The sequence below is a fragment of the Eriocheir sinensis genome, unplaced genomic scaffold (assembly GCF_024679095.1).
Source record: "Eriocheir sinensis breed Jianghai 21 unplaced genomic scaffold, ASM2467909v1 Scaffold768, whole genome shotgun sequence".
NCBI lineage: Eukaryota > Metazoa > Arthropoda > Malacostraca > Decapoda > Varunidae > Eriocheir > Eriocheir sinensis.
Genome location: NW_026112129.1, coordinates 11,126 through 35,248, shown reverse-complemented (window position 1 = coordinate 35,248; position 24,123 = coordinate 11,126). Strand labels below are relative to the sequence as shown.

The 24,123-nt window shown below is 42.9% G+C and overlaps 1 protein-coding gene and 1 long non-coding RNA gene across 11 annotated transcripts; one reads left to right on the top strand and one right to left on the bottom strand.

The window, feature by feature from the left end:
- Positions 1-192: 192 nt before the first annotated feature.
- LOC126994286 (anoctamin-5-like) lies at positions 193-20,679 on the top strand (the record flags this gene model as incomplete). Its single annotated transcript, XM_050853568.1, has 10 exons — positions 193-255; positions 6,540-6,719; positions 8,351-8,733; positions 9,890-9,968; positions 10,952-11,011; positions 16,671-16,718; positions 17,450-17,562; positions 18,936-19,182; positions 19,765-19,939; positions 20,551-20,679. Coding segments are annotated over exons 2-10 (1,279 nt in total), but the record flags the coding sequence as incomplete, so codon positions are not given.
- LOC126994295 (uncharacterized) lies at positions 12,521-16,425 on the bottom strand. Of its 10 annotated transcripts, none has more exons than XR_007748979.1 (6): positions 16,287-16,425; positions 15,467-15,876; positions 14,891-15,056; positions 13,827-13,865; positions 13,417-13,621; positions 12,521-13,211 (listed from the first exon to the last, which is right to left on the bottom strand). It is a non-coding gene; the product is annotated as an uncharacterized LOC126994295 (long non-coding RNA). The 10 variants fall into 10 exon arrangements; XR_007748980.1 differs by lacking the exon at positions 14,891-15,056 and adding an exon at positions 14,481-14,646; XR_007748982.1 differs by lacking the exon at positions 13,417-13,621.
- Positions 20,680-24,123: the final 3,444 nt, after the last annotated feature.

Genomic DNA, 24,123 nt, shown 5'->3' with positions numbered 1-24,123 from the left:
TTAGCGATTTCCTTTTTCTTTTCTCTCTAACTCTCCTTTGGTCTTTCTTCGCTTCTTTGAACTTATCTATTATCTATTTTTTTCCTTCATTCATTCACTCACTCACTCATTCATCCATTCATGCATTCATCCATTCTCTCAAAGTAGCTGGTTATTAAAATCAGGCTTGGCAACGCTGACTGACCCCCGAGACCCAGACCTAGGCCAACATGGCGGACAGGGCGGAGCGGCTATAAGACATCCTCTCCCATTTCGGTAAGTTTAAGGCATTTTTACGCTTATTTCACCCTCCATATTGACAGCAAAGGGAGATGAAGGCCTAATCTCCCTTCACTAATCTCCCTGTGCCTTGGAAGTTAGTGGAAAAGGGAGAAAAAGGGGAAAATAAGGGCGACTCGTGAGATACGGAAGGGGAAACTATGATAAATTACCCAAGATGGATGGATGAGGGAAACAACATAGATTAATTACCTTCATATAATTGCTATTTTTAGGGTAATTAAGGGTTGTTAAGGACTGGGATTGAAGGTAATTAGAGAGAAATGATTAATCTATCCTTGCTAACCTTCCCGGGCTTTGCAAATGAAGGGAAACGGGAGAAAAATGGATTAAATATGGCGGTTTAGGGACCACAGAAGGGAAACAGCGGGGTAGTTAGGTCTATATAATTAGCGTTTTCAGGCCTAATTAGCGGTGTTAGAGGCTTGGCTAATGACGTAATTATAGATAAATGATTAACCTATCCTTGCTAACCTTCCCGGCCTTTGCAAATGAAGGGAAATGGGAGAAAAATGGATTAAATATGGCGGTTTAGGGACCACAGAAGGGAAACAATCTGGGTAGTTAGGTCTATATAATTAGCGTTTTCAGGCCTAATTACCGGTGTTAGAGGCTTGGCTAATGAGGTAATTATAGATAAATGATTAACCTATCCTTGCTAACCTTCCCGGGCTTTGCAAATGAAGGGAAACGGGAGAAAAAGGAATTAAATATGGCGGTTTAGGAGATCAGGGTAGGAAACAGCGGGGTAGTTAGGTCTATATAATTAGCGTTTTCAGGCCTAAATAGCGGTGTTAGAGGCTTGGCTAATGAGGTAATTATAGCTAAATGATTAATCTATCCTTGCTAACCTTCCCGGCCTTTGCAAATGAAGGGAAACGGGAGAAAAATGGATAAATATGGCGGATAAGGAAACTCGAGAAGGGAAACAATCTGGGTAGTTAGGTCTATATAATTAGTGATTTCAGGCCTAAATATCGGTGTTAGAGGGTTGGCTAATGAGGTAATTATAGCTGAATGATTAATCTATCCTTGCTAACCTTCCCGGCCTTTGCAAATGAAGGGAAATGGGAGAAAAATTGGATTAAAAATAGGTAGGTCTGGATATTTTGTGATCTTAGGCCTAACTTGGGGTTATACACACACACACACACACACACACACACACACGGGAGAAAAATGGATTAAATATGGCGGTTTAGGAAACTCGAGAAGGGAAACAATCGGGGTAGTTAGGTCTATATAATTAGCGTTTTCAGGCCTAATTAGCTGTGTTAGAGGCTTGGCTAATGAGGTAATTATAGCTAAGTGATTAATCTATCCTTGCTAACTTTCCTCCTCTCCTCTGGATATTTCCTCCTCCTCCTCCTCCTCCTCGTCCTCCTCCTCCTCCTCCTCCTCCTCCTCCTCCTCCTCCTCCTCCTCCTCTTCCTCCTCCTCCTCCTCCTCCTCTTCCTCCTCCTCCTCCTCCTTCTTCCTGCTTCTACTGTCATAACCTTCAGAGAGAGAGAGAGAGAGAGAGAGAGAGATAGGGGGAATATTCTGAGTCACATCTCTCTCTCTCTCTCTCTCTCTCTCTCTCTCTCTCTCTCTCTCTCTCTCTCTCTTTCAAGGAATTTCACGACCGTCATCTTTCCAACAAAGAGAGAGAGAGAGAGAGAGAGAGAGAGAGAGAGAGAGAGAGAGAGAGAGAGAGAGAGAGAGAGAGAATCACGCTTCCTTCAAATCATATGTGACCTTGTGTGTGTGTGTGTGTGTGTGTGTGTGTGTGTTCATACATTTCAATACCATATTATTATTATTATTATTATTATTATTATTATTATTATTATTAGTAGTAGTAGTAGTAGTAGTAGTAGTAGACGAAGGAGGAGGAGGAGGAGGAGGAGGAGAGGAGGTGGAGGAGAAGAAGAGAGAGAGAGAGAGAGAGAGAGAGAGAGTGATTGTGTGTTAGATTATGTTAGGTTAAGTTAGCTTAGTTTGAGAGAGAGAGAGAGATTGTGTGTTATTTTATGTTAGGTTGAGAGAGAGAGAGAGAGAGAGAGAGAGAGGAGCCAGCATCCTGTCTGTAGTATCCTGTGACTGGCTTGACATCCTCCCTTACGAGCTGGGGTTAGCGCGAAAGAAATCACTTTACGAATCCTCATTTTTCAGGGGTTCCTCTGCTCTTTAGGCTTTGGGGGGTGGATGGGGTGGAAAGAGGAAGGGTTTAGCTAGACTTCGGTGTTTAGTACGTGTTGCTAACTGGTCTGGTTTAGAAATGACAGGGGTTTAAAGTTGACCTTGTTTGGGAAGTGGATGGGTAACTTGACTTAACCCTTTTTGGAGGTGGGTTCATTTGAGGTCATTTTTAAGGGATTTCTTGGCTCTTAAGACTTTGGGGGGTGGATGGGGTGGCAAGAGGAAGGGTTTAGCTAGACGTTGGTGTTTAGTACGTGTCGCTAACTCGTATGGTTTAGAAATGACAGGGGTTTAAAGTTGACCTTGTTTGGGAAGTGGATGGGTAACTTAACCATTTTTGGAGGTGGGTTCATTTGAGGTCATTTTTAAGGGGTTTCTCTGCTCTTTAGGCTTTGAGGGGTGGATGGGGTGGCAAGAGGAAGGGTTTAGCTAGACGTTGGTGTTTAGTACGTGTTGCTAACTCGTCTGGCTTAGAATTGACAGGGGTTTAAAGTTGACCTTGTTTGGGAAGTGGATGGGTAACTTGACTTAACCCTTTTTGGAGGTGGGATCATTTGAGGTCATTTTTCAGGGGTTTCTCTGCTCTCTAGGCTTTGGGGGGTGGATGGGGTGGCAAGAGGAAAGGTTTAGCCAGACTTTGGTGTTTAGTACGTGTTGGTAACTCGTATGGTTTAGAAATGACAGGGGTTTAAAGTTGACCTTGTTTGGGAAGTGGATGGGTAACTTGACTTAACCCTTTTTGGGGGTGGGTTCATTTGAGGTCATTTTTAAGGGGTTCCTCTGCTCTTTAGGCTTTGGGGGGTGGATGGGGTGGAAAGAGGAAGGGTTTAGCTAGACGTTGGTGTTTAGTACGTGTCGCTAACTCGTATGGTTTAGAAATGACAGGGGTTTGAAGTTGACCTTGTTTGGGAAGTGGATGGCTAACTTGACTTAATCCTTTTTGGAAGTGGGATCATTTGAGGTCATTTTTAAGGGATTTCTCTGCGCACACACTCACACACACACAGAGAGAGAGAGAGAGAGAGAGAGAGAGAGAGAGAGAGAGAGAGAGAGAGAGAGAGAGTTTCATAGTTAATTAGAGAGAGTTTTTAGTAATTTCAGAGAGAGAGAGAGAGAGAGAGAAGCATAAATTTAGAGAGAGAGATTTTTGTAATTTCAGAGAGAGAGAGAGAGAGAGAGAGAGAGAGAGAGAGAGAGAGAGAGAGAGAGAGAGAGTTCAGCATAATTTTAGAGAGAGTTTTTAGTAATTTCAGAGAGAGAGAGAGAGAGAGAGAGAGAGAGTTCAGCATAATTTTAGAGAGAGAGTTTTTAGTAATTTCAGAGAGAGAGAGAGAGAGAGAGAGAGAGAGAGAGAGAGAGAGAGAGAGATATCACTCAGCCTTCAAGATAATTCTGATCCTGTGTGTGTGTGTGTGTGTGTGTGTGTGTGTGTGTGTGTGTGTGTGTGTGTGTGTGTGTGTGTGTGTGTGTCCTCTTGCAAGATAAATATACGTACACAATGACAGACGTTCACAGATAGACGCACACAAGCCCTCTCTCTCTCTCTCTCTCTCTCTCTGTTTCTTCTTCTTCTTCCTCCTCCTCCTCCTCCTCTTCTTCTTCTTCTTCCTCTTCTTCTCCTCCTCCTCCTCCTCTCCTCCTCCTCCTCCTCCTCCTCCTCCTCCTCCTCTCTACTACTACTACTACTACTACTACTACTACTACTACTACTACTACTACTACTATTAGGCCGGCAACCAATGAGCTTTCTCCATTTTCCCCCTCGACCAATCAGCTTCCAGGATCGCTATGAGGGGGCGTGGCCTGTCCCCTGCCTCGACCAATCAGAGGGCTTCCTGCGATAGCGTGAGATTATTACTATTATTATTATTATTATTATTATTATTATTGTTGTTGTTGTTGATGCTTGGGGCTTGTTGTTGTTGTTGTTGTTGTTTATATAATGCTTTGGTTCTCTCTCTCTCTCTCTCTCTCTCTCATTGTTACAGAATCGTGCACAGGGGCCAGGCGCACCTAACCCATGATTATGCCTATTATTATTATTATTATTAATGTATATAAATGTATCTAATTTGGATACTACTACTACTACTACTACTACTACTACTACTACTACTACTACTACTACTACTACTACTACTACTACTACTACTACTACTGCTGCTGGTACCCTTTTGCTGTAGATAACCCCGCCATATCCCAAGTATTTCCCGCCATATCCCAAGTATTTCCCGCCATATCCCAAGTATTTCCCGCCATATCCCAAGTATTTCCCGCCATATCCCAAGTATTTCCCGCCATATCCCAAGTATTTCCCGCCATATCCCAAGTATTTCCCGCCATATCCCAAGTATTTCCCGCCATATCCCAAGTATTTCCCGCCATTTCCCAAGTATTTCCCGCCATATCCCAAGTATTTCCCGCCATATCCCAAGTATTTCCCGCCATATCCCAAGTATTTCCGCCATATCCCAAGTATTTCCCGCCATATCCCAAGTATTTCCCGCCATATCCCAAGTATTTCCGCCATATCCCAAGTATTTCCCGCCATATCCCAAGTATTTCCGCCATATCCCAAGTATTTCCACATATCCCAAGTATTTCCCGCCATATCCCAAGTATTTCCCGCCATATCCCAAGTATTTCCCGCCATATCCCAAGTATTTCCCGCCATATCCCAAGTATTTCCCGCCATATCCCAAGTATTTCCCGCCATATCCCAAGTATTTCCCGCCATATCCCAAGTATTTCCCGCCATATCCCAAGTATTTCCCGCCATATCCCACATATCACAAGTATTTCCCGCCATATCCCAAGTATTTCCCGCCATATCCCAAGTATTGCCCGCCATTTCCCAAGTATTTCCGCCATATCCCAAGTATTTCCCCATTTCCCAAGTATTTCCGCCATATCCCAAGTATTTCCGCCATATCCCAAGTATTTCATATCCCATATCCCAAGTATTCCCCGCCATATCCCAAGTATTTCCCGCCATATCCCAAGTATTTCCCGCCATTTCCCAAGTATTTCCCGCCATATCCCAAGTATTTCCCGCCATATCCCAAGTATTTCCCGCCATATCCCAAGTATTTCCCGCCATATCCCAAGTATTTCCCCATTTCAAAGCCCCATTTCTCCTATTTCCAGACTATTTTCAGCCATTTTCAAGGTGGCGCTGGATAGTTCAAGCTTTTAACTATTTTCCGGGATAGTCACAGCCCCGGCGATGGTCTGGAAATAGGAGAAAATAGCAATAATGATAAACTTTTTTCCACCATTTTGAAAAGTAACGGAAAGGCTGCCATAAACACCCCATTTCAAAGCCCCATTTCTCCCATTTCCAGACTATTTCCGGCCATTTCCAAGGTGGCACTGGATAGTTCAAGCTTTTAACTATTTCCATGGATAGTCACAGCCCCGGCGATGGTCTGGAAATAGGAGAAAATAGCAATAATGATAAACTTTTTTCCACCATTTTGAAAGGGAGGGAAAGGCTGCCATAAACACCCCATTTCAAAGCCCCATTTCTCCTATTTCCAGACTATTTCCGGACATTTTCAAGGTGGCGCTGGATAGTTCAAGCTTTTAACTATTTTCATGCATAGTCACAGCCCCGGCGATGGTCTGGAAATAGGAGAAAATAGCAATAATGATAAACTTTTTTCCACCATTTTGAAAGGGAGGGAAAGGCTGCCATAAACACCCCATTTCAAAGCCCCATTTCTCCCATTTCCAGACTATTTCCAGCCATTTCCAAGGTGGGGGTGGATAGTTCAAGCCTTTAACCATTTCCACGGATAGTCACAGCTCTGGCAATGGTCTGGAAATAGGAGAAAATAGCAATAATGATAAACTTTTTTCCACCATTTTGAAAAGTAAGGGAAAGGCTGCCATAAACACCCCATTTCAAAGCCCCATTTCTCCTATTTCCAGACTATTTCCAGCCATTTCCAAGGTGGCGCTGGATAGTTCAACCCTTTAACTATTTCCACGGATAGTCACAGCCCCGGCGATGGTCTGGAAATAGGAGAAAATAGCAATAATGATAAACTATTTTTCTTCTACTATCACTATTCTAGGTGTACTACTCAACCAGTGAACTTTTACTACCACAAGAAGAAGAAGGAGAAGGAGAAGAGGAGGAGGAGGAAGAGGGGGAGGAGGAGGAGGAGAGGAAGGGAAGAGGAAGAAGAAGAGGAGGGGAGAGCGAGAGAATGGAGGAGTTAACTGAATACACTAAGATGGAGTTACTTAGCGAGGTGAGTCCATGTTGATTTTCCCGTTGAGATTGAGTAAAAAAAATCATCACTGTTTTGCCGTTTGCCGGTGTTTGGGTGTGTCTCGGGGTCTGATTTTTGGTGTGTGGGAAGCTGAATAGTTGATCTTCATTCTGTATAAGTCTCAAAGTCAATGGTTTTGTAGAACAGTTGAAAATAGACCAAAAGTTATAACGTAATTTTTTGGGGAACTGGGAAAAAGTATTGGGTTTGCATACGAATGTTGTTACGTTTTTGGTGTTTGCCGGTGTTTAGGTCTGTCTCGGGGTCTGATTTTTGGTGTGTGGGAAGTTAAATAGTTGATCTTCATTCTGTATAAGTCTCAAAGTCATTGGTTTTGTAGAACAGTTGAAAATAGACCAAAAGTTATAACGTAATTTTTTGGGGAACTGGGAAAAAGTATTGGGTTTGCATACGAATGTTGTTACGTTTTTGGTGTTTGCCGGTGTTTGGGTGTGTCTCGGGGTCTGATTTTTGGTGTGTGGGAAGCTAAATAGTTGATCTTCATTCTGTATAAGTCTCAAAGTCATAGGTTTTGTAGAACAGTAAAAAAAAAGCAAAAGAAATAACGTAATTTTTCTCGGCAAATCTGCACTTGGAATATTTGGTGCTTGTTCGGATGTTGTTATGTTTTTGGTGTTTGCCGGTGTTTGGGTCTGTTTGGAGTGCTGATTTTTGGTGTGTGGAAAGTTAAATAGTTGATCTTCATTCTGTATAAGTCTCAAAGTCATTGGTTTTGTAGAACAGTTGAAAATAGACCAAAACTTATAACGTAATTTTTTGGGGAACCGGGAAAAAGTATTGGGTTTGCATACGAATGTTGTTACGTTTTTGGTGTTTGCCGGTGTTTGGTTCTGTCTGGGATGCTGATTTTTGGTGTGTGGAAAGCTAAATAGTTGATCTTCATTCTGTATAAGTCTCAAAGTCATAGGTTTTGTAGAACAGTTGAAAATAGACCAAAAGTTATAAGGTAAAATTTTTGTGTAACTTAGAAAAATTTTTGATTTGGGATATGAATGTTGTTACGTTTTTGGTGTTTGCCGGTGTTTGGGTGTGTCTCGGGGTCTGATTTTTGGTGTGTGGAAAGTTGAATAATTGATCTTCATTCTGTATAAGTCTCAAAGTCATTGGTTTTGTACAACAGTGAAAAATAGAGCAAAAGTTATTACGTAATTTTTTTTTGAACCGGGAAAAAGTATTGGGTTTGCATACGAATGTTGTTACGCTTTTGGTGTTTGCCGGTGTTTAGGTCTGTCTCGGGGTCTGATTTTTGGTGTATGGAAAGTTAAATAGTTGATCTTCATTCTGTATAAGTCTCAAAGTCATTGGTTTTGAAGAACAGTTGAAAATAGACCAAAAGTTATAAGGTAAAATTTTTGTGTAACCTAGAAAAAATATTGAGTTGGGATACGAATGTTGTTACGTTTTTGGTGTTTGCCGGTGTTTGGGTGTGTTTGGGGGTCTGATTTTTGGTGTGTGGAAAGTTAAATAGTTGATCTTCATTCTGTATAAGTCTCAAAGTCATCCTTAAAACAGAACACCTAAAAAAACGCAAAATAAAACGACATTAAAATCCTCGTCAGAAACCCCATTAATCATTTCTCGCCTTTCAGCCACAAGAAGAGGAGGAGGAGGAGGAGAAGAAGAAAGCAGAAGAAGAGGAAGAAGAAGAAGAAGAAGTGGAAACAGACACAGCCAACCACACACACACAAACGCACACACGCACACGAAAGAAAACGCACACACCATAGACTTTATCCTGGTCAACAGACTCACGCACACACACCCACACACACAGACCACTCACGCGTACATGGAGGCGCACACGGAAACGCACATAGACCTCACCGGCTCCTCCAAGGTGGAGAGAGACGGAGAGAAGGTGGAGGGAGCGGAGGAGGAGAGAAACGAGAAGTGGAGGAGGAATTTTGAACTTGAGCTTGAGAGGGAAGGACTGGTTTTGGAGGAAGCCTTTGTTGAGGAACTTCCGCTGAGGTGAGTGTCGATAGGCTTAGGTAATTAGTGTTTTTAGGCCTAATTAAGGGTTGTACGGGGCTGGCTAATGAGGTAATTATAGATGAAGGGTTAATCTATCATCCCTAACCTTCCCGTCCCTTGGAAATAAATAGAAAGGCTAGAATTTGCCATTTTTAATATATTGCACGTAAATTCCAAAATCCAATGTGCTTATTTCAACTTATTTCAGAGCCCCATTTCTCCTATTTCCAGACTATTTCCAGCTATTTCCAAGGTAGTGATGGATAGTTCAAGCCTTTAACTATTTGCACGGATAGTCATAGTCCCGGCGATGGTCTGGAAATAGGAGAAAATAGCAATAATGATAAACTTTTTGTCCGCCATCTTGAAAAGTGAGGGAAAGGCTGCCATCAACACCCCATTTCAAAGCCCCATTTCTCCTATTTCCAGACTATTTCCAGCCATTTCCCAGGCAGCGATGGATAGTTCAAGCCTTTAACTATTTGCTGGGATAGTCACAGCCCCGGCGATGGTCTGGAAATAGGAGAAAATAGCAATAATGATAAACTTTTTGTCCTCCATCTTGAAAAGTGAGGGAAAGGCTGCCATCAACACCCTATTTCAAAGCCCCATTTCTCCTATTTCCAGACTATTTCCACTCATTTCCCAGGCAGCGATAGATAGTTCAAGCCTTTAACTATTTCCACGGATAGTCACAGCCCTAGCGATAGTCTAGAAATAGGAGAAAATAGCAATAATGATAAACTTTTTGTCCGCCATCTTGAAAAGTGAGGGAAAGGCTGCCATCAACACCCTATTTCAAAGCCCCATTTCTCCTATTTCTAGACTATTTCCACCCATTTCCAAGGCAGCGATGGATAGTTCAAGCATTTAACTATTTCCACGGATAGTCACAGCCCCGGCGATGGTCTGGAAATAGGAGAAAATAGCAATAATGATAAACTTTTTGTCCTCCATCTTGAAAAGTGAGGGAAAGGCTGCCATCAACACCCTATTTCAAAGCCCCATTTCTCCTATTTCCAGACTATTTCCAGCCATTTCCCAGGCAGCGATGGATAGTTCAAGCCTTTAACTATTTCCACGGATAGTCACAGCCCCGGCGATGGTCTGAAAATAGGAGAAAATAGCAATAATGACAAACTTTTTTTTGCAGGTTTGTGAAGATTCATGCTCCATTTGAGGTCTGTACAAGATATGCAGAAATACTCAAGCTTAGAATCCCTATGAAGGAGGTAAGGTTTACTATTACTACTACTACTACTACTACTATTACTATTACTATTGCTATTGCTATTGCTATTATTATTATTATTATTATTATTATTATTATTATGATATTTTTGCTATATTTGAATGCATGTGTGATTGTTGAATGCCTCTCTCTCTCTCTCTCTCTCTCTCTCTCTCTCTGTATGAGGAATGGTATATATTTTTTGTATATATATATACGTATATTTTCTCTTTCTTTTTCTCTGTTTCTCGCTCTAATTTTGTCTCTCGCTCTAATTCTGTCTCTCGCTCTAATCCTTTCTTTCTCTTGCTGTAATCCTTTCTCTTGTTTTAATTCTATCCCTCGCTCAAATAGTTTTTCTTGCTATAATTCTTTCTCTCGCTCTAATTCTATCTCTCGCTCTAATTCTGTCTCTTGCTCTAATTCTGTCTCACGCTCTAATTCTGTCTCGCTCTAATTTGATCTCTTACTCTACTTCTTTCTCTTGCTCTACTTTTTTTTCTCGCTCTAATTCTATCTCTTGCTCTAATTCTGTTTCTCGCTCTAATTCTATCTCTTGCTCTAATTCTGTTTCTCGCTCTAATTCTATCTCTTGCTCTAATTCTGTTTCTCGCTCTAATTCTATCTCGCTCTAATCCTTTCTCTTGCTCTAATTTTTTCTCTTGCTCTACTTCTTTCTCTCGCTCTAATTCTTTCTCTCGCTCTAATTCTTTCTCTCGCTCTAATTCTTTCTCTTGCTCTAATTTTTTCTCTTGCTCTAATTCTTTCTCTTGCTCTACATCTTTCTCTCGCTCTAATTCTTTCTCTTACTCTATTTCAGTCACTCGCTCTAATTCCACCTCGCTCTATTTCAGTCACTCTGTTTTATCTTGATCCACTTTTCCCTCGGTCTAATTTTTATCTTTTTTTTTCTCTCTCGCTCAACTTTGTATCTCTCGCTCTAATTCTCTCTCTCCCTCTCTCTCTTTCACTCTCTCGCTCTAGTGCGATGAAGAGATAAGAATGTCATTTTTCGCTCATGCTGAAGAAGTCTTTAAAGAAATGGTAAGGCCTTCTACTACTACTACTACTACTACTACTACTACTACTACTACTACTACTACTACTACTACTACTACTATTACTACTACTATTACTACTACTACTACTACTACTACTACTATTACTACTACTACTACTATTACTACTACTACTACTACTACTACTACTACTTATACCAGACACTTCTAAGTATCACCACGGTATTTAGAACACTTATGAACCTATTATCAAACACCCAACATGACTACTACTACTACTACTACTACTACTACTACTACTACTACTACTACTACTACTATTACTTATACCAGACACTTCTAAGTATCACCACGGCATTTAGAACACTTATGAACCTACTATCAAACACCCAACATGGCTACTACTACTACTACTACTACTACTACTACTACTACTACTATTACTTATACCAGACACTTCTAAGTATCACCACGGTATTTAGAACACTTATGAACCTATTATCAAACACCCAACATGGCTACTACTACTACTACTACTACTACTACTACTACTACTACTACTACTACTACTACTACTATTACTTATACCAGACACTTCTAAGTATCACCACGGTATTTAGAACACTTATGAACCTATTATCAAATACCCAACATGACTACTACTACTACTACTACTACTACTACTACTATTACTTATACCAGACACTTCTAAGTATCACCACGGTATTTAGAACACTTATGAACCTATTATCAAACACCCAACATGGCTACTACTACTACTACTACTACTACTACTACTACTTATACCAGACACTTCTAAGTATCACCACGGTATTTAGAACACTTATGAACCTATTATCAAACACCCAACATGCCTACTACTACTACTACTACTACTACTACTACTACTACTACTACTACTACTACTACTACTACTACTACTACTACTATTACTTATACCAGACACTTCTAAGTATCACCACGGTATTTAGAACACTTATGAACCTATTATCAAACACCCAACATGACTACTACTACTACTACTACTACTACTACTACTACTACTACTACTACTACTACTACTACTATTACTTATACCAGACACTTCTAAGTATCACCACGGTATTTAGAACACTTATGAACCTATTATCAAACACCCAACATGACTACTACTACTACTACTACTACTACTGCTACTACTACTACTACTACTATTACTTATACCAGACACTTCTAAGTATCACCACGGTATTTAGAACACTTATGAACCTATTATCAAACACCCAACATGGCTACTACTACTACTACTACTACTACTACTACTACTACTGCTTGTGTGCGTTTTTTTAGCCTGTGTGCGCGTGTGTGTGTTTGTGTGTGCGTTTTTTTAGCCTGTGTGCGCGTGTGTGTGTGTGTGTGTGCGTTTTTATATTAATTCCGTGTACGTATTTTTTATTTTTTTTGCTCTAACAGAAGATGGATGATAGGACTGGACGAGACCGCGTCATCCTACATGTAAGCCGGCTCGCTCTATCTCTCGCTCTATCTCTCGCTCTATCGCTCTCTCTCTCTCTCTCTCTCTCTCTCTCTCTCTCTCTCTCTCTCTCTCATTTTCATCCTAAAAATTCCTAATAAAAATCTTAAAAAATCCACTGTCTCTCTCTCTCTCTCTCTCTCTCTCTCTCTCTCTCTCTCTCTCTCTCTCTCTCTCTCTCTCTCTCGCTCTATCTCTCTCTCTCTCTCTTTCCTGCATGGCGCCAAGTTAGTCCTAATATTGCATGATGATTGTTAATATTACTACTACTACTACTACTACTACTACTACTACTACTACTACTACTACTACTCTCTTTAACCCACAGAAGGCACTGGACCCGTTTATAGACCATTCATGATTTTGCAAGCTCTCCTTTAACCCCTAAAAGACCCGAGATGGCTGGATTTTCAGTACCGCGGGGATCGGCCTTTCAGCGCCAAACCCGGAAATTGTCTGTATTTAAACACTCTCCACGCCTAACCTACATCGCTTGAGTGGATGAGATAGACACTGTCCTAACCGCAAAATCTTCCTCTTTCTAATGACGCTATCCGGAACTCTCTCCATTCTGCGGTTATGGAGTTAGAGCGAGTTTAATACGAGTGACTTCTGGGGTGAGTGCGCTGGGACCGGCCCTTCTACGCTAAACCCAAAAATTGCCTGTATTCAAACACTCTCCACGGCTAACCTACATCGCTTGAGATAATACGATAGACACTGTCCTAACCTCCAAATCCTCCTTTTTCTAATGGCGCCATCCGGAACTCTCTCCGTGCACCGGTTACGGAGATACGGCAGGTTTAATACGAGAGACTTCCGTGGTGAGCGCTGGGACCGGCCCTTCTACACTAAACCCGGAAATTGTCTGTATTTAAACACTCCTCACGCCTAACCTACATTGCCCGAGGGAATACGATAGACACTGTCCTAACCACAAAATCCTCCTCTTTCTAATGGCGCCATCCGGAACTCTCTCCATTCTGCGGTTATGGAGTTAGAGCGAGTTTAATACGAGTGACTTCTGTGGTGATCGCTGGGACCGGCCCTTCTACACTAAACCCGGAAATTGTCTGTATTCAAACACTCTCCACGGCTAACCTACATTGCCCGAGATAATACGATAGACACTCTCCTAACCACAAAATCCTCCTCTTTCTTATGGCGCCATCCGGAACTCTCTCCATTCTGCGGTTATGGAGTTAGAGCGAGTTTAATACGAGAGACTTCCGTGGTGAGCGCTGGGACCGGCCTTTCTACGCAAAACCCAAAAATTGCCTGTATTCAAACACTCCCCACGCCTAACCTACATCGCTTGAGTGGATGAGATAGACACTGTCCTAACCTCCAAATCCTCCTTTTTCTAATGGCGCCATCCAGAACTCTCCTCGTGCCGCAGTTACGGAGATACGGCAAGTTTAATACGAGAGACTTCCGTGGTGATTGCTGGGACTGGCCCTTCTACACTAAACCCGGAAATTGTCTGTATTCAAACACTCACCACGCCTAACCTACATTGCTCGAGGGAATACGATAGACACTGTCCTAACCACAAAATCCTCCTCTTTCTAATGACGCCATCCAGAACGCTCTCCGTGCACCAGTTACGGAGATACGGCAAGTTTAATACGAGAGACTTCCGTGGTGATTGCTGGGACTGGCCCTTCTACACTAAACCCAAAAATTGCCTGTATTCAAACACTCACCACGCATAACCTACATTGCCCGAGATAATACGATAGACACTCTCCTAACCTCCAAATCCTCCTCTTTCTAATGAAGCCATCCAGAACTCTCTCCGTGCTACGGTTATGGATATACGGCAAGTTTAATACGAGAGACTTCCGTGGTGATCGCTGGGACCAGCCTTTCTACACTAAACCCAAAAATTGCCTGTATTCAAACACTCCCCATGCCTAACCTACATCGCTTGAGTGGATGAGATAGACACTCTCCTAACCACAAAATCCTCCTCTTTCTTATGGCGCCATCCGGAACTCTCTCCATTCTGCGGTTATAAAGTTAGAGCGAGTTTAATACGAGTGACTTTTGTGGTGAGTGCTGGGACTGGCCCTTCTACACTAAACCCAGAAATTGCCTGTATTCAAACACTCTCCACGGCTAACCTACATTGCCCGAGGGAATACGATAGACACTGTCCTAACCACAAAATCCTCCTCTTTCTTATGGCACCATCCAGAACTCTCTCCATGCCGCGGTTATGGAGTTAGAGCGAGTTTAATACGAGAGACTTCTGTGGTGATCGCTGGGACCGGCCTTTCTACGCTTAACCCAGAAATTGCCTGTATTCAAACACTCTCCACGGCTAACCAACATTGCTCGAGATAATACGATAGACACTCTCCTAACCTCCAAATCCTCCTCTTTCTTATGGCGCCATCCAGAACTCTCCTCATGCCGCGGTTATGGAGTTAGAGCGAGTTTAATACGAGTGACTTCTGGGGTGAGCGCTGGGACCGGCCTTTCTGTGCTAAACCCAAAAATTGCCTGTATTCAAACACTCTCCACGGCTAACCTACATTGCCCGAGGGAATACGATAGACACTCTCCTAACCACAAAATCCTCCTCTTTCTTATGGCGCCATCCGGAACTCTCTCCATTCTGCGGTTATGAAGTTAGAGCGAGTTTAATACGAGTGACTTTTGTGGTGATCGCTGGGACTGGCCCTTCTACACTAAACCCGGAAATTGTCTGTATTCAAACACTCCCCACGCCTAACCTACATTGCCCGAGATAATACGATAGACACTGTCCTAACCTCCAAATCCTCCTCTTTCTTATGGCGCCATCCGGAACTCTCTCCATTCTGCGGTTATGAAGTTAGAGCGAGTTTAATACGAGAGACTTCCGTGGTGAGCGCTGGGACCGGCCCTTCTACGCAAAACCCAAAAATTGCCTGTATTCAAACACTCCCCACGCCTAACCTACATTGCCCGAGATAATACGATAGACACTGTCCTAACCTCCAAATCCTCCTTTTTCTAATGGCGCCATCCAGAACTCTCTCCGTGCTGCGGTTATGGAGTTAGAGCGAGTTTAATACGAGTGACTTCTGGGGTGAGCGCTGGGACCGGCCTTTCTACACTAAACCCAAAAATTGCCTGTATTCAAACACTCTCCACGGCTAACCTACATTGCTCGAGATAATACGATAGACACTGTCCTAACCTCCAAATCCTCCTTTTTCTAATGGCGCCATCCAGAACTCTCTCCGTGCACAGGTTACGGAGATACGGCAAGTTTAATACGAGGGACTTCTGGGGTGAGCGCTGGGACCGGCCTTTCTACACTAAACCCAAAAATTGCCTGTATTTAAACACTCTCCACGGCTAACCTACATTGCCCGAGGGAATACGATAGACACTGTCCTAACCACAAAATCCTCCTCTTTCTTATGGCGCCATCCGGAACTCTCTCTATTCTGCGGTTATTGAGTTAGAGCGAGTTTAATACGAGAGACTTCCGTGGTGATCGCTGGGACCGGCCCTTCTGTGCTAAACCCAAAAATTGCCTGTATTCAAACACTCTCCACGGCTAACCTACATTGCTCGAGATAATACGATAGACACTCTCCTAACCACAAAATCCTCCTCTTCCTAATGGCGCCATCCGGAACTCTCTCCATTCTGCGGTTATGGAGTTAGAGCGAGTTTAATACGAGAGACTTCCGTGGTGATCGCTGGGACCGGCCCTTCTACACTAAACCCAAAAATTGCCTGTATTCAAACACTCTCCACGGCTAACCTACATCGCTTGAGTGGATGAGATAAACACTGTCCTAACCACAAAATCCTCCTCTTTCTTATGGCGCCATCCGGAACTCTCTCCATTCTGCGGTTATTGAGTTAGAGCGAGTTCAATACAAGTGACTTCTGGGATGAACGCGCTGGGTATAGCCGAGTCCGCCCTTCCCCGGCATATCGTCAGTACCCACCTCCAGTCCTTTAGGGGTCAAATGCTGCCAAGGTCTAAGGGCTGAACTCACCATACAGACCCTGATGTTAATACTTGCCCATATATTATTATTATTATTATTATTATTATTGATGTGAGATTAATAATGTGTTTTCTCTCTCCTTCCTCCTCCTCCTCCTCCTCCTCCACCTCCACCTCCTCCTCCTCCTCCAGTTCCCGGGTCTTCCTCCACTTGAGTTCCGGCCTCCACAAGTTATACAAGTAAGTCTGTGTGTGTCTGTGTGTGTGTGTGTGTTTAAATTTCGTAATGGTTAGAAATTTTCCGTCCAGTTCAAGTCCACTTTTCTCCACTTTCCACTTATCGTTCCTCCACCTCCTTGCATCCACTTATAGCCACATCTTTCCTCTATCCATCGACACTATCCACATCCTCTTATCCTTATCCATCCTTGAGTTATCCACATTTTTGTCAAGGACTATGCCTCGTCAAATTCCACTTTCTCAGAACAGTTGAAAATTTTCCTTCCATTTTAAGTCCATTTTTCTCCACTTTTCACTTATCGTTCCTCCACCTCCTTGCATCCACTTATAGCCACATCTTTCCTCTTTAAATCCACACTATCCACATCCTTCTATCCCTATCCATCCCTGAGTTATCCACATTTTTATCAAGGACTATGCCTCGTCAAATTCCACTTTCTCAGAGAAGTTGAAAATTTTCCTTCCATTTCAAGTCCACTTTTCTCCACTTTCCACTTATCGTTCCTCCACCTCCTTGCATCCACTTATAGCCCCATCCTTCCTCTTTCAATCCACACTATCTACATCCTTCTATCCACATCCGTTTTTCTGTAATCACCACTTTTATGAGGGACTATGAAAAAAAAAATGCGAAAAAAATATGTTTGGTGAATGAAGCCTGGTGATCTATGTAAATCTATGTCACTAGGAGGCCTGGCAATCTATGTAAATCTATGCTCTCTCTCTCTTAGGATGTCCGAGAGGGTGTTGGAAGCCTTCTCTCCTTCACCCATTTGGATCCTAAGATATTTCCTCCAGCTAACAGACACTTCACTGCTATCTATGCGAGGGATAAGGACTATTTGTAAGTGGTGTGATTTTTTTGGTCTGTGTTTGAGTGCGTTTTTCTCCGCTGTCTGTTTGTTCTTTCTGGATTGCTTGGTGTGTGTTCGTACGTGCGTCTTTCCTCTTTCCACTGGCACTGTCCGCTTCTTTCTATCTTCATCCGTTCTCTTGATATTTCCATTTTTATCAAGGTTTGTTTCATTTCCTTTTCACATTTTGCATGGTTGAAAAAATTTTGGTCCGTGTTTGAGTGTGTTTTTCTCCGCTGTCCGTTCGTTGTTTCTGGATTGCTTGGTGTGTGTTCGTACGTGCGTCTTTCCTCTTTCCACTGGCACTGTCCGCTTCTTTCTATCTTCATCCGTTCTCTTGATATTTCCATTTTTATCAAGGTTTTTGTAGTTTTCATTTCACATTTTGCATGGCTGAAAATTTTTTTGGCCCGTGTTTGAGTGTGTTTTTCTCCGCTGTCCGTTGGTTGTTTCTGGATTGCTTGGTGTATTTTCGTACGTGCGTCTTTCCTCTTTCCACTGGCACTGTCCGCTTCTTTCTATCTTCATCCGTTCTCTTGATATTTCCATTTTTATCAAGTCATACATCATTTCTTTTTCACATTTTGTGGGGTTGAAAATTTTTTTGGTCCGTGTTTGAGTGTATTTTTCTCCGCTGTCCGTGTCTCGTTTCTGGATTGCTTGGTGTGTGTTCGTACGTGCGTCCTTCCTCTTTCTGTTGGCACTGTCCGCTTCTTTCTATCTTCATCCGTTCTCTTGATATTTCCATTTTTATCAAGGTTTGTTTCATTTCCTTTTCACATTTTGCATGGTTGAAAAATTTTTGGTCCGTGTTTGAGTGTGTTTTTCTCCACTGTCCGTTTGTTGTTTCTGGATTGCTTGGTGTGTGTTTGTACGTGCGTCTTTCCTCTTTCTATTGGCACTGTCTACTCCTTTCCATCCTCATCCGTTCTCTTGATATTTCCATTTTTATCAAGGTTTGTTTCATTTCCTTTTCACATTTTGCATGGTTGAAAAAATTTTGGTCCGTGTTAGAGTGTGTTTTTCTCCGCTGTCCGTTTGTTGTTTCTGGATTGCTTGGTGTGTGTTCATACGTGTGTCTTTGCTCTGTCTTTTGGCACTATCCGCTCCTTTCTATCTTCATCCGTTCTCTTGCTAATCCCATTTTTATGAAGGCATATAGCTCCCATCATCCGTCATTCTCCGAGAAGTTAAAATTTTTTCGCCTTCCTTCACCTCCACTTTTCTCCACTTAAAACTAATCCATCCACCTCCACCTTGCATCCACTTATAGCCGCATCATCCCTCTCTCCATCCACACCATCCACATCCACATACCACCATCCGTTTTCCCGTAATGGACGTTTTTCTCACGACATTTCAGGTTCGATCTGACTCCCGAATTCTTCCGTCCCTCCATAAAAGCGAGAATCATTGACTTCATCATAAGACGGAAGAGCTTTGATGGGCCGCAGGAAGGAGAGGAGGAGGAGGAGGAGGAGGCGGAGGTGGTGCAGGAAGGAGAAGGAGGAGGAGGAGGAAGAGGAGGAAGAGGGAAGGATAACTACAACTTCGGAATTGAGAAATTATTGGCTGAGGAGGTCTACCTTGCGGCCTATCCTGTTCATGATGTGAGTCTGTCGAGGGAAAAATCAATATAAAAATTAAACTTATATATACTGGATTTAAATATATAGCAATAGTAGTAGTAGTAGTAGTAGTAGTAGTAGTAGTAGTAGAAGTAGTAGTTGTGGGTTTGGTTAGGTTAGGTTAGGTTAGGTTAGGTTAGGTTAGGTTAGGTTAGGTTAAGTATACAGTAGTAGTAGTAGTAGTAGTAGTAGTATGTTCATTAGGGTCACAGCCGGTCGCCTACTTATACTTAAATCTATATATAAATTTCTGTTGCTTATAACAAACTTTTCTTGGTATTAAGAGATTAAGTTCCCCCCGAAATCAGGCTGTTTTCTCATATTGTTTTATCTCTCTCTCTCTCTCTCTCTCTCTCTCTCTCTCTCTCTCTCTCTCTCTCTCTCTCTCTCTCTCTCTCTCTCTCTCTAACCTAACCTAACATAATCTCACACACAATCTCTCTCTCTCTCTCTCTCTCTCTCTCTCTCTCTCTCTCCCCCCCCCAAACACAATCTTTTAAAAACACTCCATTCCAAACCCTTTTCCACTCCATAATCCATCCACCCCAATCCTTCCATCCACAGGGGGACCTCCACATCCGAGATCCGCCGGGCCCCCCCACATCGGACCCCCCTCCACCACCCCCCAGGCCCCCAACACCCGGGCGCTCCTGTACGAACACTGGGCTCGTCTACACAATTTCTATAAGCGTCAGCCTCTCGACCATATTAAGAACTATTTTGGGGTCAAGATTGGGCTGTATTTCGCCTGGCTCGGTTTTTATACTTATATGTTGATTCCTGCGTCTATAGTGGGCCTGTTCTGCTTCCTGTATGCCCTGGGTACGCTCGCAAGTCATGCCCCAAGGTTAGTGGAGGTTGTAGTAGTAGTAGTAGTAGTAGTGGTAGTGGTAGTGGTATGTTATGTTGGTTAGGTTAGGTTAGGTTAGGTTAGGTTAGGTATACAATAGTAGTAGTAGTAGTAGTAGTAGTAGTAGTAGAGAGAGAGAGAGAGATTGTGTGTGTTAGATTATGTTAGGTTAAGTTAGGTTAGGTTCAGAGAGAGAGAGAGAGAGAGAGTGTGTGTTAGATTATGTTAGGTTAAGTTAGGTTGGGTTGAGAGAGAGAGAGATTGTGTGTGTTAGATTATGTTAGGTTAGGTTAGGTTAGGTTGAGAGAGAGAGAGAGAGAGAGAGAGAGAGAGCAAACATTCCCTTATCTAATTCTAACATATCTCTCACACACACACACACACACACACACACACACACACACACACACACACACACAGCAACGACATCTGCCAGACACACGCACACACAGACACACGCACACACACCAACTCCACGCACACAGACGCACACACAACAGTCATGTGCCCCCTCTGTGACAAGTTCTGTGACTTCTGGGACCTGTCCGAGACCTGTTTCCACGCCAAGTTCACTTATCTGGTGGACAACCCAGCAACCATATTCTTCACAGCATTCATGAGCCTCTGGGGTGAGTGGTTGAGTGTGTTGTCCCAATCCCTTATGCAAGAGTCAACCAGCATCTCCACTCTTTCATCCCTGTAGTGTTTCAATCCCTTATGCAAGAGTCAACCAGCATCTTCACTCTTTCATCCCTGTACTGTCCCAATCCCTTATGCAAGAGTTAACCAGCATCTTCACTCTTTCATCCCTGTACTGTCCCAATCCCTTATGCAAGAGTTAACCAGCATCTTCACTCTTTCATCCCTGTACTGTCCCAATCCCTTATGCAAGAGTCAACCAGCATCTCCACTCTTTCATCCCTGTACTGTCCCAATCCCTTATGCAAGAGTCAACCAGCATCTTCACTCTTTCATCCCTGTACTGTCCCAATCCCTTATGCAAGAGTCAACCAGCATCTTCACTCTTTCATCCCTGTACTGTCCCAATCCCTTATGCAAGAGTTAACCAGCATCTTCACTCTTTCATCCCTGTACTGTCCCAATCCCTTATGCAAGAGTTAACCAGCATCTTCACTCTTTCATCCCTGTACTGTCCCAATCCCTTATGCAAGAGTTAACCAGCATCTTCACTCTTTCATCCCTGTACTGTCCCAATCCCTTATGCAAGAGTCAACCAGCATCTTCACTCTTTCATCCCTGTACTGTCCCAATCCCTTATGCAAGAGTTAACCAGCATCTTCACTCTTTCATCCCTGTACTGTCCCAATCCCTTATGCAAGAGTTAACCAGCATCTCCACTCTTTCATCCCTGTAGTGTTTCAATCCCTTATGCAAGAGTCAACCAGCATCTCCACTCTTTCATCCCTGTACTGTCCCAATCCCTTATGCAAGAGTTAACCAGCATCTTCACTCTTTCATCCCTGTACTGTCCCAATCCCTTATGCAAGAGTTAACCAGCATCTTCACTCTTTCATCCCTGTACTGTCCCAATCCCTTATGCAAGAGTCAACCAGCATCTTCACTCTTTCATCCCTGTAGTGTTTCAATCCCTTATGCAAGAGTTAACCAGCATCTCCACTCTTTCATCCCTGTACTGTCCCAATCCCTTATGCAAGAGTTAACCAGCATCTTCACTCTTTCATCCCTGTACTGTCCCAATCCCTTATGCAAGAGTCAACCAGCATCTCCACTCTTTCATCCCTGTACTGTCCCAATCCCTTATGCAAGAGTCAACCAGCATCTCCACTCCTTCATCCCTGTACTGTCCCAATCCCTTATGCAAGAGTTAACCAGCATCTTCACTCTTTCATCCCTGTACTGTCCCAATCCCTTATGCAAGAGTTAACCAGCATCTTCACTCTTTCATCCCTGTACTGTCCCAATCCCTTATGCAAGAGTTAACCAGCATCTCCACTCTTTCATCCCTGTACTGTCCCAATCCCTTATGCAAGAGTCAACCAGCATCTTCACTCTTTCATCCCTGTACTGTCCCAATCCCTTATGCAAGAGTTAACCAGCATCTTCACTCTTTCATCCCTGTACTGTCCCAATCCCTTATGCAAGAGTCAACCAGCATCTTCACTCTTTCATCCCTGTACTGTCCCAATCCTTTATGCAAGAGTTAACCAGCATCTTCACTCTTTCATCCCTGTACTGCCTGAATCCCAGATAACCAGCATCTTCACTCTTTCATCCATGTACTGTCCCAATCCCTTATGCAAGAGTTAACCAGCATCTTCACTCTTTCATCCCTGTACTGTCCCAATCCCTTATGCAAGAGTTAACCAGCATCTTCACTCTTTCATCCCTGTACTGTCCCAATCCCTTATGCAAGAGTTAACCAGCATCTTCACTCTCTCATCCCTGTACTGTCCCAATCCCTTATGCAAGAGTTAACCAGCATCTTCACTCTTTCATCCCTGTACTGTCCCAATCCCTTATGCAAGAGTTAACCAGCATCTTCACTCTTTCATCCCTGTACTGTCCCAATCCCTTATGCAAGAGTCAACCAGCATCTCCACTCTTTCATCCCTGTACTGTCCCAATCCCTTATGCAAGAGTTAACCAGCATCTCCACTCTTTCATCCCTGTACTGTCCCAATCCCTTATGCAAGAGTTAACCAGCATCTTCACTCTTTCATCCCTGTACTGTCCCAATCCCTTATGCAAGAGTTAACCAGCATCTCCACTCTTTCATCTTAGATTTTGGGGATATTTTGGGGAATTTTTCATATATATTTTCTTTATTTGGGGAACTTTTATAGATTTTTAGGGACATTTTTAGGGTTTTTTCAATTAAATATTTTTGGGGGAATATATATTTCAACTTATATCTACTACTACTACTACTACTACTACTACTATCACCCCCCCCTTCCCCTACAGCCGCCCTCTTCCTGGAGCTCTGGAAACGGTACTCAGCGGAAATCACACATCGCTGGGACCTGACCGGGTTTGACATACAGGAGGAACATCCCAGGCCACAATACCTTGCCCGCCTCGCCCACGTCAAGCGTCGAACCATCAACATCGTCACGAAAACCCTCGAGCCTCGCCCCCCCTTCTGGCGCATGAGGTTCCCGGGGGTCATAGTGTCCCTCTCGACTGTCTTCCTGCTGGTGAGTGAGCGGGGGGGGTGTGCGTGCGTTTGTGTGTATGTTGTGGGGGTTTTTGTCCAGAGTTTTCGGGGTTTTTCTCGAGGTTTGGTTCGGTGGATTTTGGATTTGACTCCATTTTTATCCACTTTCCGTGTGTTGTTTCTCCACTTCCTGCCATCCACTTGTAGGTCTTTCTTTTCTCTATCTATCCACAGTATCCACATTCTCATATCCTTATCCGTTTCTGAGTTATAAGCAGTTTTGTGAGAACTTTTTTTGGATATTTTTTTAATTTGTGGTGTGGTGTGTTTGGTTTCGACTCCACTTTTATCCACTTTCCTCTCATTGTTCCTCCACTTCCTTCCATCCACTTGTAGGTCTTTCTTTCCTCTATCTATCCACAGTATCTACATCCTTATATCCAAATCCGTTTCTGAGTTTTAAGCAGTTTTGCAAGAACTTTTTTGGGATATTTTTTTAATTTGTGGTGTGGTGTGTTTGGTTTCGACTCCACTTTTATCCACTTTCCTCTCATTGTTCCTCCATTTCCTCCCATCCACTTGTAGGTCTTTCTTTTCTCTATCTATCCACACAATCCACATCCTTCTATCTTGACCCATTTCTCTGTTATAAGCAATTTTGTGTGGACTTTTTGGTGGAAGTTTTTTAGGTGTGATGTGGTGATGTTTAGATTCAACTGCACTTTTATCCACTTTCCTCTCATTGTTCCTCCACTTCCTTCCAACTCCTTATAGAGCTTTCTTTTCTCTATCTATCCACACTATCCACATCCTTGTATCTTTATCCATTACTCTGTTATAAGCAATTTTGTGTGGACTTTTTGGTGGAATTTTTTTAGGTGTGATGTGGTGATGTTTAGATTCAACTGCACTTTTATCCACTTTCCTCTCATTG